The following is a 22,228-nucleotide window of genomic DNA, read 5'->3' on the forward strand; positions in this document are numbered from 1 at the left end:
TCTGTCTTAGACATTTCCTCCTTTTGTTAGGATGTTCTGGTCTAGCTGGATGTCTGGCTCCTTCTTCCTGGCACTCCACATTCATTATCTAGTCCTAGGTGAACAGTTCTAGGGGAATCTCAGCATGAAGCATTGGCATCCTGTTAGTCTCAGCCCTGTTGTTTATCCCACTGGACTCTCTGGAGCTCTCTTCCACTCTGCCTTTGGGGTGGAGTTCCCTATAAGTGATAAAGTATAAAGCCCATCTTTTTTTCAAAGCTGGCTTTGAGCTCAGGATCCCTTTCCTTCAACCGTCCAAGTGCTGACATTGTGCCCATCGCTTTACCTGTTCCTTTCTACTGCCTTAAAGATTTATTTTTATTATTTTCAGTTATGTGTATGTGTGTTTGTCTGTCTGTCCATGTGAGTGCAGATGCCAAGGAGGACAGAAGCATTGGATCCTTTGGAGCTGGAATTACAGAAGGTTATGAATCACCTGACATGGGTGCTGGATATTGAACTCCAGTCCTCTGAAAGAGCAGTATGAGATCTGTCTAGCTATTTCTGCAGCCCCCATTAAATTTATTTCTAAGACAGTCTCACTGTGAAGTTTAGCCTTAGCTCAAACTCATAATCTCCCTGCCTTGTCTCCAAGTGTTACTATGATATGTGTACACTACCATGCCCAGCTAGTGTATGTACTTTCTTACTTCCTTTAGTTTTTTTGCCAAAATGTTTTATTTTTATTTTATGTTTATGGGTGTTTTGTCTGCATGCATGCATGTACTACACCGTGTGTGTGCCTGGTGCTCAGGAAGCCAGAAGAGGGCATCAGATCTTTTGGAACTGGAGTTACAGATGGTGTGAGCCACCATGTTGGTGCTAGGAATTGAGCCCATTCCCTCTGGAAGAGCAGTTATTACTCCTAAGTGCTGAGTTATCTCTCCAGCCCTCTCTCTTCCTTCTTTTAATGGATATTTATTAGTTACCTACATTGGCCATTGTTCCTGGCAATACAGGTTAATATGAAAATGGAGGCATTTTTTCTTCCTTGTGTAGATATGGAGAACAGATAGTAAAACACATGCTTCACTTCATAAAGTGATATACCAATATCTCTTTATTTTGTAAAGCCAAGTGTGCCAGTTGGATTTGGATCACAAACATAGTTTACCAGCTCCTGACATAAATGGACACAATCCTAACTTGACAAATGTTCTTCTTGGTTTGGTTCTATTTCAGATGACATTGAGACATGGAGACATAAATATGACACAATGAAACTTTCTGACTCCTACACACCAGATCTGGTGAAAGATTTGCTGAGAGTGTCTAAGGAAAATGTCCAGATGAACAAGGATAATATCCTCAATGAGATGAGGAAAATAGCTGCGTGAGTATCAGGCTGTATCACCAGCTGTAACTGTTCTGACCTCTGAGTTGGATCTAGGGAATATCTATTGCAGAACTAACTTTTAGTACATCTAGTGGGAGGATTGTAGGTGTGGCTGGCAATTGAGCTCCTGCCTAGAATCCCCCAGTGAGGGTCTGAGGGTATGGCTCAGTAGTAGAGGCTCTGCCTAGAATCCCCCAGTGAGGGTCTGAAAGTATGGCTCAGTAGTAGAGCCCCTGCCTAGAATCCCTCAGTGAGGGGTTGGTGGTATGGCTCAGTGGTAGACGCCCTGCCTAGAATTCTCCAGTGAGGGATTGGAGGTGTGGCTCAGTTACAGTGTGTATGGGACCCTGGGTTCCATCCTCTGTAATAAAATAAAAATTGATGGGAAGAGAGAAACTATTACTTACCATTGGAGCTTGCATCTGTGTATGGGAGAAGATAGGCAGTGGACAGTGATGGAGTGAGTGGCTTTCTTAAGCACAAAGCAGAGTGGACTAGGTTGCTATGACTGGTGCTTGCCTTGGGGACCAAATGTCTGATGGTTTTCTAATAACCTAAGAGTGTGCACTGAATGGACACCCCATCACAGCCCTTCACAACTGACATTGAGTCCCCAGTCACTGCACCTGGGCCCAGAAATGTCTGTCAGATGACATTGAGAGCTGCTTTTCATTCCACTCTCAGGAAACCTGTCAACTTCCCAGGGGTGACTAAGGAGGACTGCTGGGGAGACACAGTGCAGCATGCCCAAAGCTCTCGGACTGTGGAGATCAAGATTTCCAATAACACAGACATAACATTCAGTGAGCCCTTGTAAGTTTCATCCTTGTCTTGTCCCGCCATGTCCTGCCCTAAGTTATTCCTATGCCTCATATGTGATCAGTGGGCATCTCTGCAGGGGCTCAGTGTGTGATGGCAGATCAGACAGATGCAGCCAGTTCAAGCCTCAGCTTCCCTTCTATAAAGATTTCACAGCATGCACACTAAAAGTTTGTAATGATCTTACTTTAAAAAATCATCTTATGGTTGGGGAATTTAGCTCAGTGGTAGAGCACTTGCCTAGCAAGTGTAAGACCCTGGGTTTGGTCCTCAGCTCCATAAAAAAAAAAAATTACCTTATATGTGTACATACTTTGTCCTGGAAGAGGGCATGAGATCCCCTGGAACTGGAATTACAAATGCTGCCGTGTGGGTGCTGGGAATCAAACCCAGGTCCTCTGAAAGAGCAGCAAGTGTTCTTAACTGCCAAGCCATCAATCTTACTTTAGAAAATGTAATGTTTTTAGTTTTTCTTTGAAAATTTCATATGTGTATATGATATATTTTGATTATATTTACTTTCCAAACCCCCTCCAATTTTTCCCAGATACATCTCAGGTCCCTCTCAAGACTTCATGTCCAATTTTTTTATAACTCACTGAATTCATTCGGTGCTACCCATATGTGTGTGGATGTGGGGTCATCCACTGAGCTTGGCCTGTAGACCTACCAGGATGACATCCCTAAAGAAAATAGGTTGCTGTAGTCAGAAGTTTTCTCCAGTCCTTCCAAGCCCTGCAGTTGGGACGAATCTCTCCCTTCTGTGTCTTGCAGCCACTTGGTCCCAAGTGAACACACAGAGGCTTATATTATTTACAAACTGTATAGCTTAATGGCTCATGCTTCTTGCTAGGTAGCCCTTAAACCTTAAATTAACCCATTTCTATTAATCTATGTTTTGCCACGTATTCTGTGGCTTACCAGTCTGCTGACATGTTATTTCTCCAGAGGCAGCTGGTGTCTCTTCCTCTCCCTTTCTTCTTCATGTCTATCTGCTTAGATTTCCACCGGCCTCTAAGCTGCCTTGCCATAGGCCAATGCAGCTTTATTTATCAACCAATCAGAGCAACACATATTCACAGCATACAGAAAGACATCCCACAGCAGGTTTCTATGGCTGTTGGTGCCACTTTGGGGATCAAATGGCTGATGGTTTACTTCCTTCCTCCCTCCCTCCCTCCCTCCCTCCCTCCCTCCTTCCTTCCTTTCTTTTCCTTGATGGTTTTCTAATAACCTAAGAGTGTGCACTGAATGGACAGCCCTTCACAACTGACATTGAGTCCCCAGTCACTGCACCTGGGCCCAGAAATGTCTGTCAGATGACATTGAGAGCTGCTTTTCATTCCACTCTCAGGAAACCTGTCAACTTCCCAGGGGTGACTAAGGAGGACTGCTGGGGAGACACAGTGCAGCATGCCCAAAGCTCTCGGACTGTGGAGATCAAGATTTCCAATAACACAGACATAACATTCAGTGAGCCCTTGTAAGTTTCATCCTTGTCTTGTCCCCCCATGTCCTGCCCTAAGTTATTCCTATGCCTCATATGTGATCAGTGGGCATCTCTGCAGGGGCTCAGTGTGTGATGGCAGATCAGACAGATGCAGCCAGTTCAAGCCTCAGCTTCCCTTCTATAAAGATTTCACAGCATGCACACTAAAAGTTTGTAATGATCTTACTTTAAAAATTACCTTATATATGTACATACTTTGTCCTGCATGTATGCACATGCGCTGTGTGTCCAGTGCCAGTAGCGGCTGGAAGAGGGCATGGGATCCCCTGGAACTGGAATTACAAATGGTTGTGAGCTGCCGTGTGGGTGCTGGGAATCAAACCCAGGTCATCTGAAAGAGAAGCAAGTATTCTTAACTGCCAAGCCATCAATCTTACTTTAGAAAATGTAATGTTTTTAGTTTTTCTTTGAAAATTTCATATGTGTATATGATATATTTTGATCATATTTACTCTCCAAAGTCCCCTCTAATTTTACCAGATACCCCCAGATCTCACTCCAGACTTCATGTCCAATTTTTTAAAATAACCCACTGAGTTCATCTGGTGCTACCCACATGCATGTGGGTATGGGGTCATCTACTGGAGCTTGGTCTGTATAGCTACCAGCATGACATTCCTAAAGAAAATAGCCTCTCTCTTTGCCAGAAGCTATCAGTTTTCTAAGTAGCTCCTCATGTAGCAGTGTGGGCTTGTGTGCCCCCCAACCCATTACGGGCTGTGGACTGGCTTGATTTTGTGCAGGTAACCACAACTGCTCTGAGTAGTTGAATATAGCATTCCTGCCCAGAGAAATCTTATCTTTTGAGGACCTGCTTGTCTTTCATCCTCTTGTGGGTTTCCTTTAGTGGAAGGAGTTGGCACTGGCTTGATGGTGGGACACTCCTCCTACAGTGTGGGCACCATGTCATGTGGCAGAGGTGAACATAGTTTCTCACAGCTGCCTGTGGTCACAGCAATGAGCTTGGTTTTCTTGTTATCAAGCACTTAAATGGTGCGTGGGTGAATCAGGGTTGCAAAGCATAGGTAAAGACCACTATCCATGATGTCTGTGGGAACAGACTTCCATATAAGGGAGAACCACTTCCAAAGAATCTGGAGTATAAGGAGCAAGAAAGCTGTTAGTGGTGCTCAGTGTGAAGATGCAGAAAACATGGAATGCAATATGATGTGGCTTCTGACAGGTCTAATATTTGATGTAGACTAAATCATTAACTCCTTGCCTTGATCTGAACAGTTGTCCCTATACTTGACATCATTAGATACACAAGTATTTACACAATAAGCATAGGTGATGGGAACACCCCTTAGGCAGTGGAGTTGAGATTAAATGTAGGTATTCTTGTGGAATAAGGAACTTTCTTTGAACCCGTGCATAGTCTATAGAGGCCTCCAGATCTTCTATTTTTCTCCAACATGCAGGCCACCTGCGTAGAACAATAGTGACCTGTAACTCCTCTTTCCCAGATACTACTTGCAGAGTGGGCATGTACTAGTGGACCCACCACCTCTGCTGTCTCCAGAGTCCACCATCAACTGTTCCTTTGTGAAGAAGAGCTCCAGCTTCCAGGGCACTGTGGGCATACTGGTCTACCAGGGCCCAAGTATCCACCTTGCCTTGATGTTCTCTGTTCCGTTCAACTATGCCCTTCACAGAATTGAGTTTGCCTTAGCCATCATAACCGAGCCAGTCTCCAGGGACCTGAAGATGGTCTTTGATGACATCATTCAGGGCAAAGGGTCTCCAGAGCTAAAGGCAGCAAAGTGTGATCTTCAGATTCCTCATGGGATCCTGAAGCTGGAACATGATTCCTTGATCATCAGAGCCACAATGTCCAACATCCATGTGGCTAAACTGGATGTAGTGGTTGAGACCAAAGCTTCTTAAAAGTCTTTTTCCTTCATTCATAGCATTACACTTCCAGTCAGATTGCTTGGCTCTGTAAAGGAGAGACCTCAGCTGAAATCATGGTCCATCTCTGCAGAGCCAAGGAACTCTGAGAAGACAATTATTCTGTAAATGCTTGCTGCTTGACCAACAGATTGATGATGCACTTCGTAGTCCCTCAGCACCTTCCTGCATCCTGTGTTACTCATGATGTATCTTTTATTCTTCATTCCCTGGCATGCTGTTGTGGCTTGCCTTCCACACTTTTCTCCCTCAACATCTTCCCTTCAATCTGCTTTAGATAGATACCTTTGTTGGCTGTCTTGTCTGCTGCCTCACCCCTCCTTTCTACCTCTTCCACTAGTAAATCAGTGGTCAAGCTTGATGGCTCCACATCTGACTTGGGTCCTGGTCCCACAATTGCTCACTATCAGAGCACAGGCAAGTCCTCTCACATGTGAGCCTTACTTTCATCATCTGTGGAGTAGATAATTGTGTCTGTGTCCTGGCAGGCTCATATGAATTAAGTCCTAAGACTTTAGACCAGCTCTGGTAAAGGCAAAGTTTTCAAGAGGCATTACTTATCATTTTCTCCCCAAGCCAATGTTCTTTTCTTTTGGTTAAACCATTGTTATTTTTAGATGGCGTATAAGGTAATTGGGTTCATCATGGCTTTCTATAGCCATAGATAATTATGTTTATTAATATTTGTTCCCCATTACCTCCCTTTGGCCCTACTTCCTTCTCATGTGGGTCTCCTTCCTCCCTCCAAATAATCCTTTCCTGCTCTTGTGTCATATGTATGTGTGCATAAATATGTATTTTAACCTAAATTCTGCATGTAGCTAGCCAGACAAGAAGTATAGGCGGGACAAACAGAAAAAAAAATTCTAAAAAGTAAAAGGCTAAGACAGAGGGATGCTGCCAGCCACCATGATAAAAAGCAACATGTTAATATACCGGTAAGCCACGAGCCACGTGGCAACTTGTAGATTAATAGAAATGGGTTAATTTAAAATATAAAAACAGTTAACAAAAAGCCTGCCATGGCCATACAGTTTGTAAACAATATAAGTCTTTGTGTGTTTACTTGGTTGGGTCTGAGAGGCTGTGGGACTGGGAGGTGAGAGAGATTTGTCCTGACAGTGGGCCAGGCAGGACTGGCAAAAACTTTAACTACATCTGCATATAAAAGAAGATATGCAATATTTGTCTTTTTACTCTCCTAATTTCCCTCTTGTCCTTCATCTCTTTGGACTTCTCTCTTGACACCAAGTTGTCCCCCTTTCACTGTTACAACATATGTAATACATAGAAATAGATAAGACAAAGAAATAGATAGGTGATAGTTGGCAGATATGAGGCATGTAGATAAGATAGATAATTAGTAGATAGTTACAAGGTAGGTGGTTAAGATAGATACATAGATGACAGAAGAATGATCATAGGTAGATACTGAGATAGCTGTTATACTTAGGAATGAAACATGATAGTTGTCTTTTTGAGGTTGGGTTATTTTGCTTAACATGATGGACTCCAGGTCTGTCCACTTCCCACAAACAATGTAACTTCACTCTTCTTGATGGCTCAATAAATGTTAATGACTGCTCTGAGTTGAATTGTTTATTTCTTCTAAAAAGTAGATGCCATACCTTATGTGCTTGTAGACATGACAGTAAAAGGAAATGGGGAGTTTTCACATGTGAACAATTTAAGATGAGATGATTAGAGTGGGTGCTAATCCACTATGAACACTGTTGCTGGTAGCAATGGCCATACCAGAGGTGCAGCAATGGCAACTCAAGTTCAGCTGTCAGTCCACCAGAAGAATATCTCTCTGATGGACATGTCTCATTCAAGCAACACTTGTGAGAATACAGACTCCAGAATGTATTTTGCTTCTGTTGTCTCCCTGCATGCTTGCTGCTGCTATGTATGTAGTGTGGGGGCTTCCCCACTGCCTGTATTATTATCTGTTTATCTCATAAATATATTTCATCTATTGGGCATTTACATTTGTGGATGGTCAGGAAGATGATTTCTGCTTAAGTTGTATAATTTTGGTGAATTGAATATTAGGATTTTTTCATAAGTAGGCCTATTGTTCCACAAGGACTGTGAGATACTTAGGACCTGTTTTATATCATAGTTCAGGCTGACATAGGAAAATAGTTGTATCTCCCCAGGTCTAAGACAGCTTTCATACAATTAGCTGATTTAATGCTTCAAAGTAACTTTAGATTAAGTCCAGGTGTCTTGCTAATGGTTTTTTAGATAAATATCCCTATCTTAGTTCACAAGGACATACTGAGCTACCTGGCTAGGTCGTATATACAAAAAGTCCAATTATTACTAGCTAGCAAATGATTTAGTCCTTGCACCCATTGCTGGCCTCAATTTGTGAAAATATATTCTGACTAATCAAGGCTAGAGAAAATAGCTTGACTGTGTAGCCCCTAATGTGGGCTGTGGATGTTTTTAGATAATTAGAAGTTACACAAAGGACAGAAAAATATATTTTAAAGATATAAGACACTTTTAGTGTCACTGTGCCTTGGAGAATCTAAAGTGAGCTCATATTAAGAAAATTAAGGTAAACCTGAGTTCCAACTAAAGCATTTATGACACATCTTTCTGTAAACACTTCTAGTCCATTTAAAAATATAGGATATATGCACATATTTCTTATTTTTCTTAAACTCCTCAGTAATTTAGCTTTATTTATCTTTAGATAAATAAAAATAACTGGTTCTTTCCTTGAAGCTGCAGCTGTGAGATTATAGCCCACCAATTAGGAAGCTGAGATTTATTGCATGTGTGTTGTTGGGATGACTCTGTCTCTTATCATTTACTTAAGGAATAGAATGTGACCTTAAAACGTAACTCCTGTATTCAACGTGAAAGAGTCTGTTGAATATATATAGCTGTGAAGAACAAAGAGATGGAGAACAACCTGAGAGAATAAAGAAAAGTGACCATCAGAATAAGTGTGAATGTGGTTCCATCCCTAAAAACCCTCAGATAGAAAAGTCTTAGCTTCACAACACTGGATTTCTTGCAAGCCCTGTGTGCAGCCTTGGATCTGGTTCTCTAAGACTGCAATACATTGTCCTCACAGAAAGAGAATTTAAACATGTACACAGATGTGCACACAAGTACTGTGCTACGATACCATGAAGGGAGAGGTTGCCATGATGCACACATGAGCCAAGGAATACCAAAAATGGCCAGTGAATGATTTACTTGTCACAACACTGACATCTGAGGTAAAAGGGTCTGGGCTCAGAATCCTGTGTTGCAATGTCCATATCTTCTTGGTCTCCTCCAAGTTCAGTGAGGTTCTCAATCATTCCTCCACTCTGTGGCCTTGGTGTTTTGAAGGGTTCATAGTAGTTGCTTTAGTAGTTTTGATAGCTGGCTATGATTGAATTCAGGCAAATCATAAAAGCAATGAATGTCGTGTCATGCAAAAAAATTGTTCACGTGTGTGTTTGGGAGCATGTGCCTGTGCATGTGTTTTCAGAGGCTACAGGACATCTGGTTTTCTGCTCTATCATTATTCACCTTATTCCTTTGAGACAGGATCTGCCAACTGAACTTGGAGCCAGACTGGTGGCCTACAAGCTCGAGTGATCCTCCTGTGTCTGTGCTCCAACAGCACTGGGCTCATAAACATTCACAAGGTCATGCCTAGCTTTTTGTATGAGTACTGAGATTATGCTTGCAGAGCAAGTGTTCTTACCCACTGAGTCCATTCCACTTTGTTCTTTTTGCATCTTATTAGGAGATACATTATTTTGTTTTGTTAAACCAGTCAAGATATTCATTTTGATCATTTAAGATGTGCCCACCAGAGACTTTTACATTTACACATTATTTTCAAATTTACCAGCACACTCATGGAATTCCATGGTGCTGAATTCTAGGTTCTTCTCGCATATTCCATGCCTGTCTGAGCAATCTCTTGCTCTCTGGCATAAGATACCTCAGTTTTGGGGGAGATGGGGACACTCCATGTTATGTGACCTACCTGTTCCAGTTTGACTTCCAGTGGCTATGATGTAACATCCAAATACTATTATTCACTGAAAGGAACCAAGGCCCCTTGAAGAGTAGTGGAATCCATGTTTAGAAAAGGATATGCTCTGTCCACTGAGGCATCCAGAAGGAACAAGGGAAAAGATGAGTAGAGGATGAGTGTCATGCTCTTCGTCCTATTCACATTCACTTCTTAGAGCCTAGTGTTGTGCAGCAATTTTATTCTGGAGGGAGGAAGGAGGCCTATAAGACTCAGGAAGCTATCAAACCTATGAGTCTCAGGAAGCTCATGAATCTTACAAGACTAAGGCATCTCAGATCATTACATGATTTCACAAGGTTTCTCTCTAAGGTTTTACAAATCTTAAGCATTTTCTAGTGATGTGAGGACTCTTCAGTGGAAGTGCTTGCAAGTTGTGTAGGGATTTTTCAGTATGTGGCATTCATAAATCATTACCCATGATTGGATGGGCTTTTTGCCTATACAGCTGCATCTGGATCATAACCCATTGCTTATATTCCTGTAGGCAGCACCAAAAAACTCAGAGTTTCACCAAATGAGACTTGGGTGGAATAATTTCTTTGGTTGATTGCTATCGCCTTATCTTAGCAAGAATACACATGTATTTATGTCTCATTAAGTCACACAAAACTCATATCAATTGATTCCTTTTTATTTTTGTGTATTCTTTGGTAATTTCTTATATACATACAATATATAATGAGCATATCCACACCAAATTTCCCCTTCCCACTCCTGCTGGACACCTCTCAACACTTCCCTTGTCTCTCTCTCTGTCTTGAAATCCACTGCTAACTGATCTCGTTGACTTGATCTTGTGCAAGTAACCATAAGTACAGTAAGTGTATGAGTGCAGTGGCCATGCCCCGTCCAGAAGACTATTTCACAGTGCTTTTCTCATCCTTTGGTGCTTACATTCTCTCACCCCTACTCCTTAATATTTCCTGAGCCTGAGGAAGGGGTTGATAGCAATGTCCCATTTAGGGCTGGACACTCAACAAACATTTATTCTCAGCACTTAGACCAGCTCTTGTCTCTGTATTAACAGCTGCCTACTGAAGAGAAAAGTTTTTCTAGTCAAGATCAAATGCAGCACTAAATATTTGGAAGGCAGTTTGTCAACATATTTATTTAGCAAAACAACAGTATGTAGGCTCCCCTTAAGATCTGACCTTCTGGTATCAAGAATTCTTGCACCTTGCTCCTTTGAGCACATGACTGACTTAGGAAATACCACATCCATCCTTTCCATCTTTCAGTCACCAAAGGTCAGGCTTAGATGAGTGTTCAAAATGCTTGTTGGAACAGCAAATGAGCAGAGGCTTCACTCTAATCCTCATATCAAAATGTACTATTCAATTTCATTCTGGGGATAAAAGAGTTTCAGAGGCCCACACTAGCTCTCCCCTCCCATCTCACTCCAGCCAGATGGGGAGGTAGGAAGAGCTCCTATCCCTCTACTGTCTGATTAGTGATTTCCCATGAGCTGTCACAGATCTGTCACAGGGACTGAGGGAGAGGCCAAGAGAGGCAGGAAGAATTGGCAAAGGATTGAGACAATCAGGAAGCTGGGCTGCCTGCTGCAGGGGAGCAGGAAGGAGGGGCCATCTTGACATCAGAGTTTGGTGAACTCTACCTGCCCCCATGCAGTTTCCCATGGGCCCTGCCTGCATCTTTTTGAGGAAAGGCATTGCTGAGAAGCAGCGGGTGAGGTGGGGATGATGCAGAAAGGTTGTGGGAAGAGCAAAGGGTCCTGGGGCTTGGGGAAAAGGGAGGAGTATGCAAGTGCTGAGCAACAAGGGGAGCTGGTGAAGAAAGCAGAGCATGAACTGAGCTCAGGTAGCACTGTGTAAGCACAAGGGTCAGAAGTCAAGAGCAAAGGGGGATGGGGGAGTGAGAGAAATGTAAAAGGGAGATGGGATGGAGCCATTGTTGATAACATCATCGTTTTATATGGGAATCATACAGTGATGATGGTGATAATGGTAATGCTGCTGCTGGTGATGACAATGGTGGTGGTGGTGGTGGTAGTGGTGGTACTGCTGCTTCTGATGATGATGATGATTATAGTGATGGTGTTGATGATGCTGATGCTGATGGTATTAACAATAGCTTCTGCTTATTGAGCCATTCTGTGTACCTAGTCCTGTGCAAAATAGTTTATATGCTTGATGGCATTCAGTCCTTAGAACAACACACAAGGTTGGGTATAATATCATTCCTATTTTACAAGGGAGCACACCGAGACCATTAAATCATGAAGTATTTTGCTTTAAGTCTATAGAATTAATGTGTCACGATTTTATTTTTTATTTATTTATTTATTCATGTACTTATTTACTTATTCAATCCTTTTTGATTCTTAGGAGCATGGTCTTCATTGTAAGGCTTTAAAATCACCAGAAGGGGGAAGAAAAAAGGAGAGGGTAGAGAGGGAAGAGGAGAAGATGGAAGGGAAGAAAAGAGAAGGTGACACAGGACACAGTGGGGCAAGGCAGGGCAGGGAAGAGCAGACAGGAGAAAGGAAGTGAAGGGAAGATAGGGGAGGGAGAGAGGTGGGAAGGTAAGAGATTACTTGGGAAGAAAAGAAGAAAGAGAATCCAAAGTGAGGAGGTCTCAAATTATAAGGTTGATAAGGAGTAAATTCTTGAATGCTTGCTAACCAAGCTTACCCTCTGGTGTACTCATGAGTAGGGAACAATGACCAGCAATTCTCAGATGTGAGACTGACACTGAACATTCTTCATGAACCACCGGAACACTTGTTTCACACAAGGTGATGTTCTCCCTGGGAATGAGCATGGCGGTTCTGGAGTCAGTGGGCTGTAGCAGAAAGAATTTGGCATGGGAGTCAGAAGTCCTACATCCTTGCCCCAGCCCTGTGTCTGACCTCTGAGTGACCTCACAGGAATATGTGCGTCATAAAAGTAGAAGAGGTTATTGTTTCAGGGAAGAAAAGGGACTGGGGAGAGAGGGGCATGTGCTAGATGTGGTTGTGTTGCCAAGAACAGCAAAGGACAATGATATAGATGTATGACGATATCCCCGTGTAAACCTGTTTCTTTGTTAACAAAAATTCATTTTTAAAAGGACAAAGTGTCTGAGAATGTATCCTAACTAGCAGAGTTTATATTTGCACATGTGAGGCCCTGGGTTCAATCCCTAGCTTCATACAAAGTGGGTGTGTTAGGATGTTTTTGTAATCCCAGGGCCTGGGAGGTGGAGGCAGGAGTATCAGAAGTTCAGAGTCATTCTTGGCTACTAGTTATATGAGATTCTGTCTCAATAAATAATAGAACAAATAAATAAGGGCCAGTGAGGATGCTCAACAGGTAAAGGCACCTGTTGCTAAGTCTGATGACCTGAGTTTTATCCCCAGGGTGGTGGAAGGAAAGAACTAACTGCCTCAATTATCCTCTGACCCCTCATAAGTACTTGGCAAGTGCTTGCATTTCAAAATGATTAAATAAATAGCCAAATAAGTAAAAGGAAAATAGGATTAATTGATTTATCTCTCCCTTAGAAGGGAATATTCTATTTATGAACTGTGTGACCTTTGGTAGGCTCATTAATCTCCGTTTTTCAGCTTCTTATGGGTAAGATGAGAATATTTGAGTCTACCTCACTGACATGGTTCTGAGGTTTAAATACCACGAAAGGGCTCTGACCACAGTAGATGAGACATATTGCACTTTCTTCATCTGGAGAAGAAGTTCTAACTCCCTCATGTTTAGGGCAGATCATCAGAGATTAAGATTCAAGGATGGGAGACAGGAAATGAGAGGGGATGAGAGAAAAGGGTGGTCAGGGAAGAGCTGGGGATGGGAGGTGGAGATGGAAGGAGGAAAATGAAAGTTAAAGAGTGTGAAGGACCTGAAAGCTTGATAGACAATGGGCCCGTTTGGAGAAGTGGGACTTTTCCAATCTCCTCTCCTTGTGTTCCTTTCAGGAGAGACCACTGGGACAGGACGAGATTGATGGTAACTCCTTGCTTAGATGCCCTTCCATGTTAGCCACTCATTGCTGCCCCCTCCTCCATTTTTGTGTACATTCTTTCATGTGAAGATTCCGTCCCCTCCCCCTGCTAAATGTAACTTGCACAGCTCATTCTGTGTCATTTTAGGCTCTGTTAACAGGGTGTCTGTCTCATTTGCATGGGTCTGAGGAACTCAGAATGATGCAAGTTTTATAGCGATTTAAAAATACTGTTTTTCTTTGGTTGGTTTTGATATCCCTTGTAAGTTCACTCAAGAGTCTGAGGACTTCAGTGCTCTTGGGGGGTCATCTTCTCATTAGCACATTTTATGTATCCCTGCTTTTTTTTTATTTTAAATGAGTCATTTAGTTCATTAAATGTATTCTTCATAAAATCTCTAGTTGTGTCTTATTGATAGTTTCAGGGGATACCAGTCTTAGCCACTGGCTGTTTCAAGTTTCTCTACAGCTCTTCTCTCTTAATTTTTAGAGCTTCGGGAAGCATTCCTTGAATTTGACAAGGACCGAGATGGGTTCATCTCTTACAAGGATTTGGGCAATCTCATGAGGACGATGGGTTACATGCCTACGGAGATGGAGTTGACTGAGTTGGGCCAGCAAATCCGCATGAATCGTGAGGACAGGGCTTGGGGACATGCCTGGAGTTAGGACAGGGTGGGAATGAGGAAGGTGTTCAGGTTGACAGTAGCACTTTAAATAGGAAGTAGTTAAGGGGAAAGAGCTATCTGCTAGAAAGCAGCTCAGACTGTGCTGCATTTGAAGTGGTTAGAAAAAGGACTTTTAAAGATGAATCTAGATACCAGTTGCACCTTTTATTACTAAAAATGTTAAAGATTTAAAAAATGTTTTGTCTGTATGTATGTCTGTGCACCTACAGAAGCCAGAAGAAGGTGTCAGATTCCTTGGAACTAGGGTTACACACAGTCATGAGCTACCATGTGGATTCTGAAAACTAAACCCAGGTTCTCTGTAGGAACAGACTGTGCTCTTAATACCTGAGCCTGTCCAGCTTCCCACTTAAAACATTTTAATTTGCGTTTATATATTTTGTGTGTTAAGGGAAGAAGGGGTGCATGTGGATGCTACGACATCCGTGTGGTAAGGTACTGTTTTCAGGAGTCAGCTCTGTCCTTTCACCAGGGGAGTCTTGGGGATTAAACTCAATGTCATCAATCTGGGCAGCAAATAATTTTTACCTGGTAAGCCATCTCCCTGGCTCATAAGTCCCACTTTCATTATTTACTCATTGTAGCCATTTTGAACAGTGGAATCTTTCTGGAATATTCCAGGTTTTCAGTTTCCTGATCTATCAAGTAAAGATATGAACATGGCTTACTTATTCATTGTATTATAGAAAGGGAGCCACTGTGGGAAAGGTCATAGTCTCCAATGAACCCTTGCTGTATGTAGGTTCTTATCAGTAGAGTAGCTTGATGTTGAGCTTGATGGACATTGAACATATACCTGGACTTGGATCCAGTGTCACTGAGTAAGTAGTACTGCTCAGCAATGCATCATTAAATGCAAACCTAGGTTGATTCTGTGATTGAATCCAGAATTAAGTTGGCTCTTGGGCATGGATCTGAGTTAACAAGATGAAATTCCATGTCATAATAGTAGTTAGGGCCCTGTATGCTGGTTCCATATCTGTAGGTTCAAACAAGTGCCAACAGAAAATATTTAGAAAGGAGCTGTATCTACACTAAACATGTAAGGACTTTCTGCTATTCTCTGTTTCCTAAACAATACAGCACAGCTGTTATTCACAGAGCATCTCAGTGTAACAAATAATGGATAATCTAGAGGTGACTAGATCGTAGTGAGACTGCATGTACAGTATACACTTATTATTACACATATTGTATCACTTATGGTAGGGACTCAAATATCAACATGCTTTGATATACCATGGATATTCTAGCACCAGATTTCAGTGGGTGCAATGGATGGCTGTCATACTGGAAGAGACTGGTCCACATTTAAATCTACATTTCTTCTGTTGATCTATAGATGGTGGATGAATAAACCAGTAAGAAATTTGCTGAGTGAGTCTGAACAAATCACTCCGTGGTTAAGAGTATCTACTATTCTTGCAGAGGCCCTGTGTTTATATCCCAGCACCCATGTTGAGGAGCTCAGAGCCATCTATAATGCCACCTGCAGGAGAATCTGATGCCCTCTTCTGGCCTCTGTGTGCACTGCACTCATATGCACACACACACACACACACACACACACACAGAGTTCAAAATGAATAAAAATTAAGGAGATTTGCTGAAGATCACCCAGTTATGCCTATATCCTTTGTCCAATAAGTTTGTTCACATTGAGCAACCTGAGGGCTTGACTTGCCTGAGAAAAGGAAAAGACTCAAAGAAAACCTTTAGCATGCAAGAAGATGGGAGCTGATCTATTTCTGACTTAAATGGAAAAGTGCAGGGATAGAAGCTCAGAACCTGTGGAATCATTGCTAACCATGCTCCATCTTACTCAGTCGGTGGCCGTGTAGACTTTGAAGACTTTGTAGAGCTGATGACCCCCAAATTGCTTGCAGAAACAGCAGGAATGATTGGTGTACAGGAGATGCGAGATGCCTTCAAGGAGGTGAGTTCAAAACTTCATAATGCTGACAGAGGGGTGAGGGAGACCTCAAGGAGCTAGTTTTATTAGTAAACACCATGGACAGTGGGATTAGATACAGAGGAAAGGAGAACCACATATTCCAAATACCTGGCAATATGTATTCATCTTTTTTGATCCTTACATACAGTATTAGGAATAAGCACACATCTATTCCCATTGTATGCATTAAGAAACTGAGAATCAAGGATTGCAAATGATATCTGATATCCCATATTTCCCAAGGTAAATACTGGAGCCTCTAATCTTGGTTTCTGTAACAGGAAGGAAGAATCTGAGTTTGATATTTTCAAAAGGGCAGAGATATTTTATGGAAGGAAGCTTCTAGTACAGAGGTTGTTGGACAGAAAGATGTTTGTGGAATGGAGGCAGGTCTTAGTGCTAGACATAACAAGAAACAGATAAGGTCTCCAGGATTTGGTGGCATGGCTCAGTGGCAAAGCACCTGCCTAGAATCCCCAAGTGAGGGTCTGGGGTGTGGCTCAGCGGTAGAACCCCTATCTAGAATCCCCCAGTAAGAGTCTGGGGTGTGGCTCACTGGTAGAACCCCTGCTTAGAATCCCCCAGTGAGGAGCTGGGAGTGTGGCTCAGTGGCAGAGCCCCTGCTTAGAATCCCCCAGTGAAGGGTTGGGAACATGGTTTTGCAGTAGAACACTGCTTTAGTGTGTGCAAGGCCTTGGTCCTTCTTTGGCTTTCATGTCACATGTATTCTGTTATCTCCTTCCCTCTTCCTACTCCCTTAAAATCTCTTCTTCCCTTCTCATATCAAATTTCTAGTTTCATGACATACACATGCATACACATACATACTCAGATTTAAATCTATGTTCCATGTGTGAGAGAGAATATCTGATTTTTGTCTTTCTGGCTTATTTTTTTTAACACAGTGGTTTTCAGGACCATCCATCTTCTTGCAAATGTCATAATTTTTTTTTTTTGAGACTGAGTTTCTCTGTGTAGCTTTGCACCTTTCCTGGAACTCCCTTTGTAGACCAGGCTGGCCTCAAACTCACAGAGATCTGCCTGCCTCTGCCTCCCAAGTGCTGGGATTAAAGGTGTGTGCCACCACTGTCTGACCAAATGTCATTAATTAAATTAAATTAAAATATTCTTCATGGCTTAATAAAATTATCAAAGAATAAATAAAATATTCTACTAAATATTTATAATAATATAATACTCATAATAATTTATAAAAATATAATGACATATGATAATAATAAAATAGCATGGGGTGAGTAAAATAATTCAGTGGGTAAAGGCACTTACTGCCAAGCCTGATGATCTGAGTTCAATCCCCAGGACTCACATAATGGAAAGAGAGCAACAACTCCTGCAAATTGTCCTCTGACCTTCACAGGTACACCATGGCATGCATGTGCCCCCCCACATAAAATAACAAACAAATAAATAAGCAAATAAATATAACAGTTTGTTTAAAAACATGGAAAACAAACAAAAGCTAAGAAGAACAAGGAAGCTCCTGGCCGTGATGGATAGATCTGTCACACTAATTGTGACAGATTCCATGGATCTATGCAGATGTCTACACTCATCCAGTTGTGTGCATTATACATACATAGCTCTTTGTACATTAGTTACAACCCAATAAATGTTAAAAATAATGTAGATGCAAAGTTAAAAGAAGCCCTGTCCTCTAGGAGCCAACATTCCAGTGGAAGACATGTCCTTAGTACTTAGCTTAGTTCTTAACCTCCAGTGAATGATCTGGAACCCTGACCTTCCCTGAGGCTGTAATCACCACTGAAGCTAATCTAGCCTCATTGCTTCTGTTTAGTTTGATGCCAATGGAGATGGGGAAATCACATTGGCAGAGCTGCAGCAGGCCATGCAGAGGCTGCTGGGGGAGAAGCTCACACCGCGGGAGATTTCTGAAGTGGTACAGGAGGCTGACATCAATGGAGATGGTACTGTTGACTTTGAAGGTAATACACTGGGCAGAAATACAAGAATTTACATCTGTTCCACATCCCCATGTGGTTCTCCAAGTCATCTACTCCTTATAGCTCTCCAAGTTTGCATTTGAATGTTCTAGTTTTATTTTTCTTGCTGTGATAAAATGGCTCACTCATTGGCCTTTGCTCAGATAGCTTTCTCATGCAGAAACCGCCTGCCCAGAGAATGGTATTGCCCACAGAATGGTGTTGCCCACAGTGGACTGGGATCTCTTGCATCAGTTAGCCACCAAACAATGCCCCCTAGATATGCTGTCAGGCCAATGTGATTATGGCAGTTCTTCAGTTGAGTTTTCCTCTTCCTAGACAACTCTAGATTGTGTCAACTTGATAATAACTATAAATTAGTACACTGTGGGATCATATCTGAGGGAGGCATAAGTTGGTTACATCAATTTTAAATTGTGATATTCTCTGGTTTCAAGTACTCAGCATCTAGCCATTGCCTTCAGGCAGGGGGCCAAAATGTGTAGTCTGTTCTCTAAGTCAATGCCTCTTCAGCTCACCCAGCCCTGTCTTTTGCAATCATGCTGTGTATTGGTCTTCCCTGGGGAAATGTGTTTCCTATTGCTTATCCTTCAACTTCTCTTCCTTTGTCCACTTGTTGCACTTCTACGACATCCCTCAAAGACACATGCCAATCACCTTTTGCCAAGGATCCCCCCTTTTCTTTGCCTGAGAACATTAAACCTGACAGGCCTTTTGGTTCTTTTCCATGGAATGTATCTTGTGTTTGTTTCCATGCTGCAGAACAGCTGAGGATCTCCCACTCACCCCTTCCTTTTGCTGGTGTTTGTGTTTGAGGCCAATGTACAGTATGTGTGTGTATGCACACTCACAGAGATCAGAGGAGGGTATTGGGTGTCCATCTCTATCACTCTCCACTTTATTCCCTCTAGACAGAGGCTGTCTCTGAACCTGAAGCTAGGCTGGTAACTTGCAAGACCCAGCAGCCCTCCTCTTTCCACCTCCCACAGCACTATGGTTACAGTTGCACACTGGAAATTTTAATGTGAGTACCAGGGATTCAAACTGAGCTCCTCATGCTTTTGCAACAAGCACTCTTACCCATGGATCCAGCTCCGCAGCCTTTGAGAGGGGTCTTTTAAGGCATGTCTGCTCTGCAAGTCCCCAAATGGAAACTGAGTAAATTTGTTGGGGACCTGATGTATCTTAGTCTCAGATATACTTTGTGCATCAGTGAAAATGGGGAAGCGGTGGAGGTGAGGCTATCAGACAGATTTTTAGGCCAACTACAAGCAAGGGGAGGATAAGATGACCTCAAGACATGGTGGAGCCAGCAAATTCATCTGACATTACATCTAGACAAAGTAATGGGCAATCTGTTCATTCAGGCCATTCCATTCACTATCCACTTGATCCCAAACAGGCCAGTGTTCCTTACTAGCCTCTCTTTCTTTTCTGTAAGATGGAAGGAACCAGGAGGGTTGAAATATGGTTTGAAATAGCAAAGGCTAGACATATAGTCCAGTGGGTAAGACCATTTGCTGCCCAAGCATGAGGACCCGAGTTTGGATACCTAGTACCTATGAAAAAAAATTCAGGCATGGCCCCATGGCTGTAATTGGTGGGGGATAGTGGTAGAGGTCAGGGGTTCACTGCAGTTCCTTGGCTATCAGCTTAACAAAGAATTGGTGAGATGAGTCTGGAGAGATGGCTCAGTGGTTAAGAGTGTTAGCTGCTTTTCGAAGAAAACCCAGAACTCATGGCAGTTCACAACTGCAGTTCCAGTGAGATCTTCTGGGCACTTTATGCTTGTGGTGCACAGGCATCCACATAGGCAAAATACCAATACACATTAAAACAGCAACAATGACAACTAGTGAGCCCCAGATTTGAGGAGAGACCCATTTTCAAGGGAATGAGATGTGGAGCATTAGAGGAGGACACTGGGCACCCTCCTCTATCCTCCCCATGTGTATGTGTGGGTGCACATGTACCTGTACATACATGCATATACCACACACAGAAGAAAAAGAAAAGATAACATAAATTTTATATATGAAATAAATTTCAATAAAAGATGAAATAAATGAAACTAACAATTTCTATTTATAAGCACTTAGTATGTTTTTATGTTAAACTTAGTATGTTTCCTAAAGATTGATGTCACTGCCTGCAACACAGGAAAATCTCCTCAAAGTAACCCCAGTTGCTGAGGAGCTTCACAGGAAATTTTCTTTTTCAGAGTTTGTGAAGATGATGTCTCGTTGAAGAGGTAACAAGTTCCAGACACACGCTGCCTTGTCAACATGGGACTGGATTCCCAGGAGCCCTTGGAGGGTAGAGGGTGGGAGTGGACTTGCCATGGTATGGACTTGGGTATAACTGCAAACAGTTGCTTTGCCTTTTGGGAGCAGAGACAACCACAGAAGCAGATTTAGAAGGAAGACTGTGTCCATAAGTAGGAATTGCATTAGGATCCAGCTGCTACTCAAACTTTCGAGGGGCTATGACATCTTTCCCTAATTCTCTGTTTCCCAGCAGATTCTCCTTCCATGTCTCCCCTGGGCAAAGATGGTATGGGGAACTTTTTCACAGTCTCCAGGAAGAAAAGAAAGTCTTTCAAAAAGCTCCACACACAGCCAACTTTCCTCCTGGCTCCTCTAACAACAACCCCATTTCCTTCTCTTGGCAAGAGAGTGTTCCACCAGTCACAGGGCATCCTGAGAAGTCTCAGCTTGGAAATGCCTCAGGAAGGAGGCCTTCAAGGTTGAGTTTTCCCAATTTCCCAGAAGCACAGTCCATTGCTCCCCTGTAAACACCCATGTCCCTGTCCCAGTGTGAGATAACCAAGGGGAACTGAGCTAAACCACTAATCTGGATTATCAAGGTCTAGAGCAAGCTGATCCCTGGGGGGAACTAATCCCCTGAAAAATATCTTGAGCTTGGGGGGAGTAGGGAGAGAGCACAGGATCCCCCAAATCCCTAGCTCAGCCAGGTGACTGCAATGCCATTCCCAGAAGCCCTTTGCCCCTGTGCTGATCTGCCCTGGGCTGCTTCAGGTGAGTCTCTACCTTAGGTGGTTCGTGGATTTCATCCCTCACATACTCACATGCATCTGGACACTTCAGCCACTTTATCACTCAAGATAAAGAATTCTTGTCATGCCTTCCTCCCAGCTTTTCTTGCTTTGAGGTCCATTAGGTAGAACTATAGAATATGTCATCTGATCTATGACCCAATAGCCTCAATGTATATGACTGAAATAAAGTAAAAGTAGAAGAATAATATATGTCTTATCCTCTTGCCTGTGGTTGCTCTGTTTATGTTACTCTCTAGGGACCACTTGAATTTATTTTAGCATTGTTTCTTTTAGTATTTATGTAGTAGTTTTCTCTGAATTGAAACATTTCAACCCAGAGGAAAGCATGTTAATACTCAGGAAATCCTAAACGAGGATCCTTAACACTCAACCATGGGTCTTGAAAGATGGCTCTATAGTTAAGAGTACTGGCCGCTGCTCTTCCAGAGGACCCGGTTTGATTCTCAGCACACACATGGTAGCTTATAACCATCTGTAATGTCAGTTTCAGGGTATCTGGCTCCCTTTCTGGCTTCTGTGAGAACTGCATGCTTGTGGTACACACATATATGCGCAGCCAAAACATCTATAGACATTCTAAAAAAAAGATTGAAGATATTATCTTGGCTTTCTTGGGAATGATAATCTGGAGGAGGTAAAGTGAGAAAGTGGGATGATTATATCTACTGGACATGTGCAGCCTACCAGTGGCAGTGACCCCCAGAGAGAGTAATTATCCAATTTGAAACAGCTAATGACTCTTCTAATAGGGGTGAGGCCCTAGTGGCCCTGCCTCTGTCTGTGATGGCATGTTGACTGGCTTGATCTTGTGCAGGTAACTATTGCTACTATGAATTGATGAAGTCCATAGCCTTCCTATGTCTAGAAATCAGCATTTTACAGCTTTCCGCCCCATCCA

The 22,228-nt window shown here is 42.5% G+C and overlaps 2 protein-coding genes across 8 annotated transcripts in view; both read left to right on the top strand.

Annotated features, from left to right (window-relative positions):
- The window catches only part of LOC118591393 (calcium-binding protein 5), a 60,066-nt gene extending 38,551 nt beyond the window's left edge, over window positions 1–21,515 (top strand). For 4 of the 7 annotated variants that reach the window (XM_036199654.1, XM_036199672.1, XM_036199665.1 and 1 more), the window contains 4 exons: window positions 1,222–1,372; window positions 2,060–2,188; window positions 3,549–3,677; window positions 5,171–6,491. In XM_036199654.1, the coding sequence (XP_036055547.1) occupies window positions 1,222–1,372; window positions 2,060–2,188; window positions 3,549–3,677; window positions 5,171–5,591 (830 nt within the window). In that variant the 3' untranslated portion in view covers window positions 5,592–6,491. Of the gene's footprint in view, window positions 1–1,221; window positions 1,373–2,059; window positions 2,189–3,548; window positions 3,678–5,170; window positions 6,492–11,288; window positions 11,359–13,600; window positions 13,632–14,116; window positions 14,261–16,141; window positions 16,252–18,085; window positions 18,234–20,472 lie in introns of those variants that run through there. The other 3 variants (XM_036199707.1, XM_036199698.1, XM_036199681.1) reach the window with 3 other exon arrangements.
- Bsph1 (binder of sperm protein homolog 1) overlaps window positions 18,176–22,228 on the top strand; it is a 56,445-nt gene continuing 52,392 nt past the window's right edge. The window contains exon 1 of the mRNA XM_036199719.1: window positions 18,176–18,233. The gene's annotated coding sequence lies outside the window, so the exon portion shown is untranslated. The remainder of the gene's footprint in view (window positions 18,234–22,228) is intronic.

This window comes from Onychomys torridus, chromosome 1 (assembly GCF_903995425.1).
Source record: "Onychomys torridus chromosome 1, mOncTor1.1, whole genome shotgun sequence".
NCBI lineage: Eukaryota > Metazoa > Chordata > Mammalia > Rodentia > Cricetidae > Onychomys > Onychomys torridus.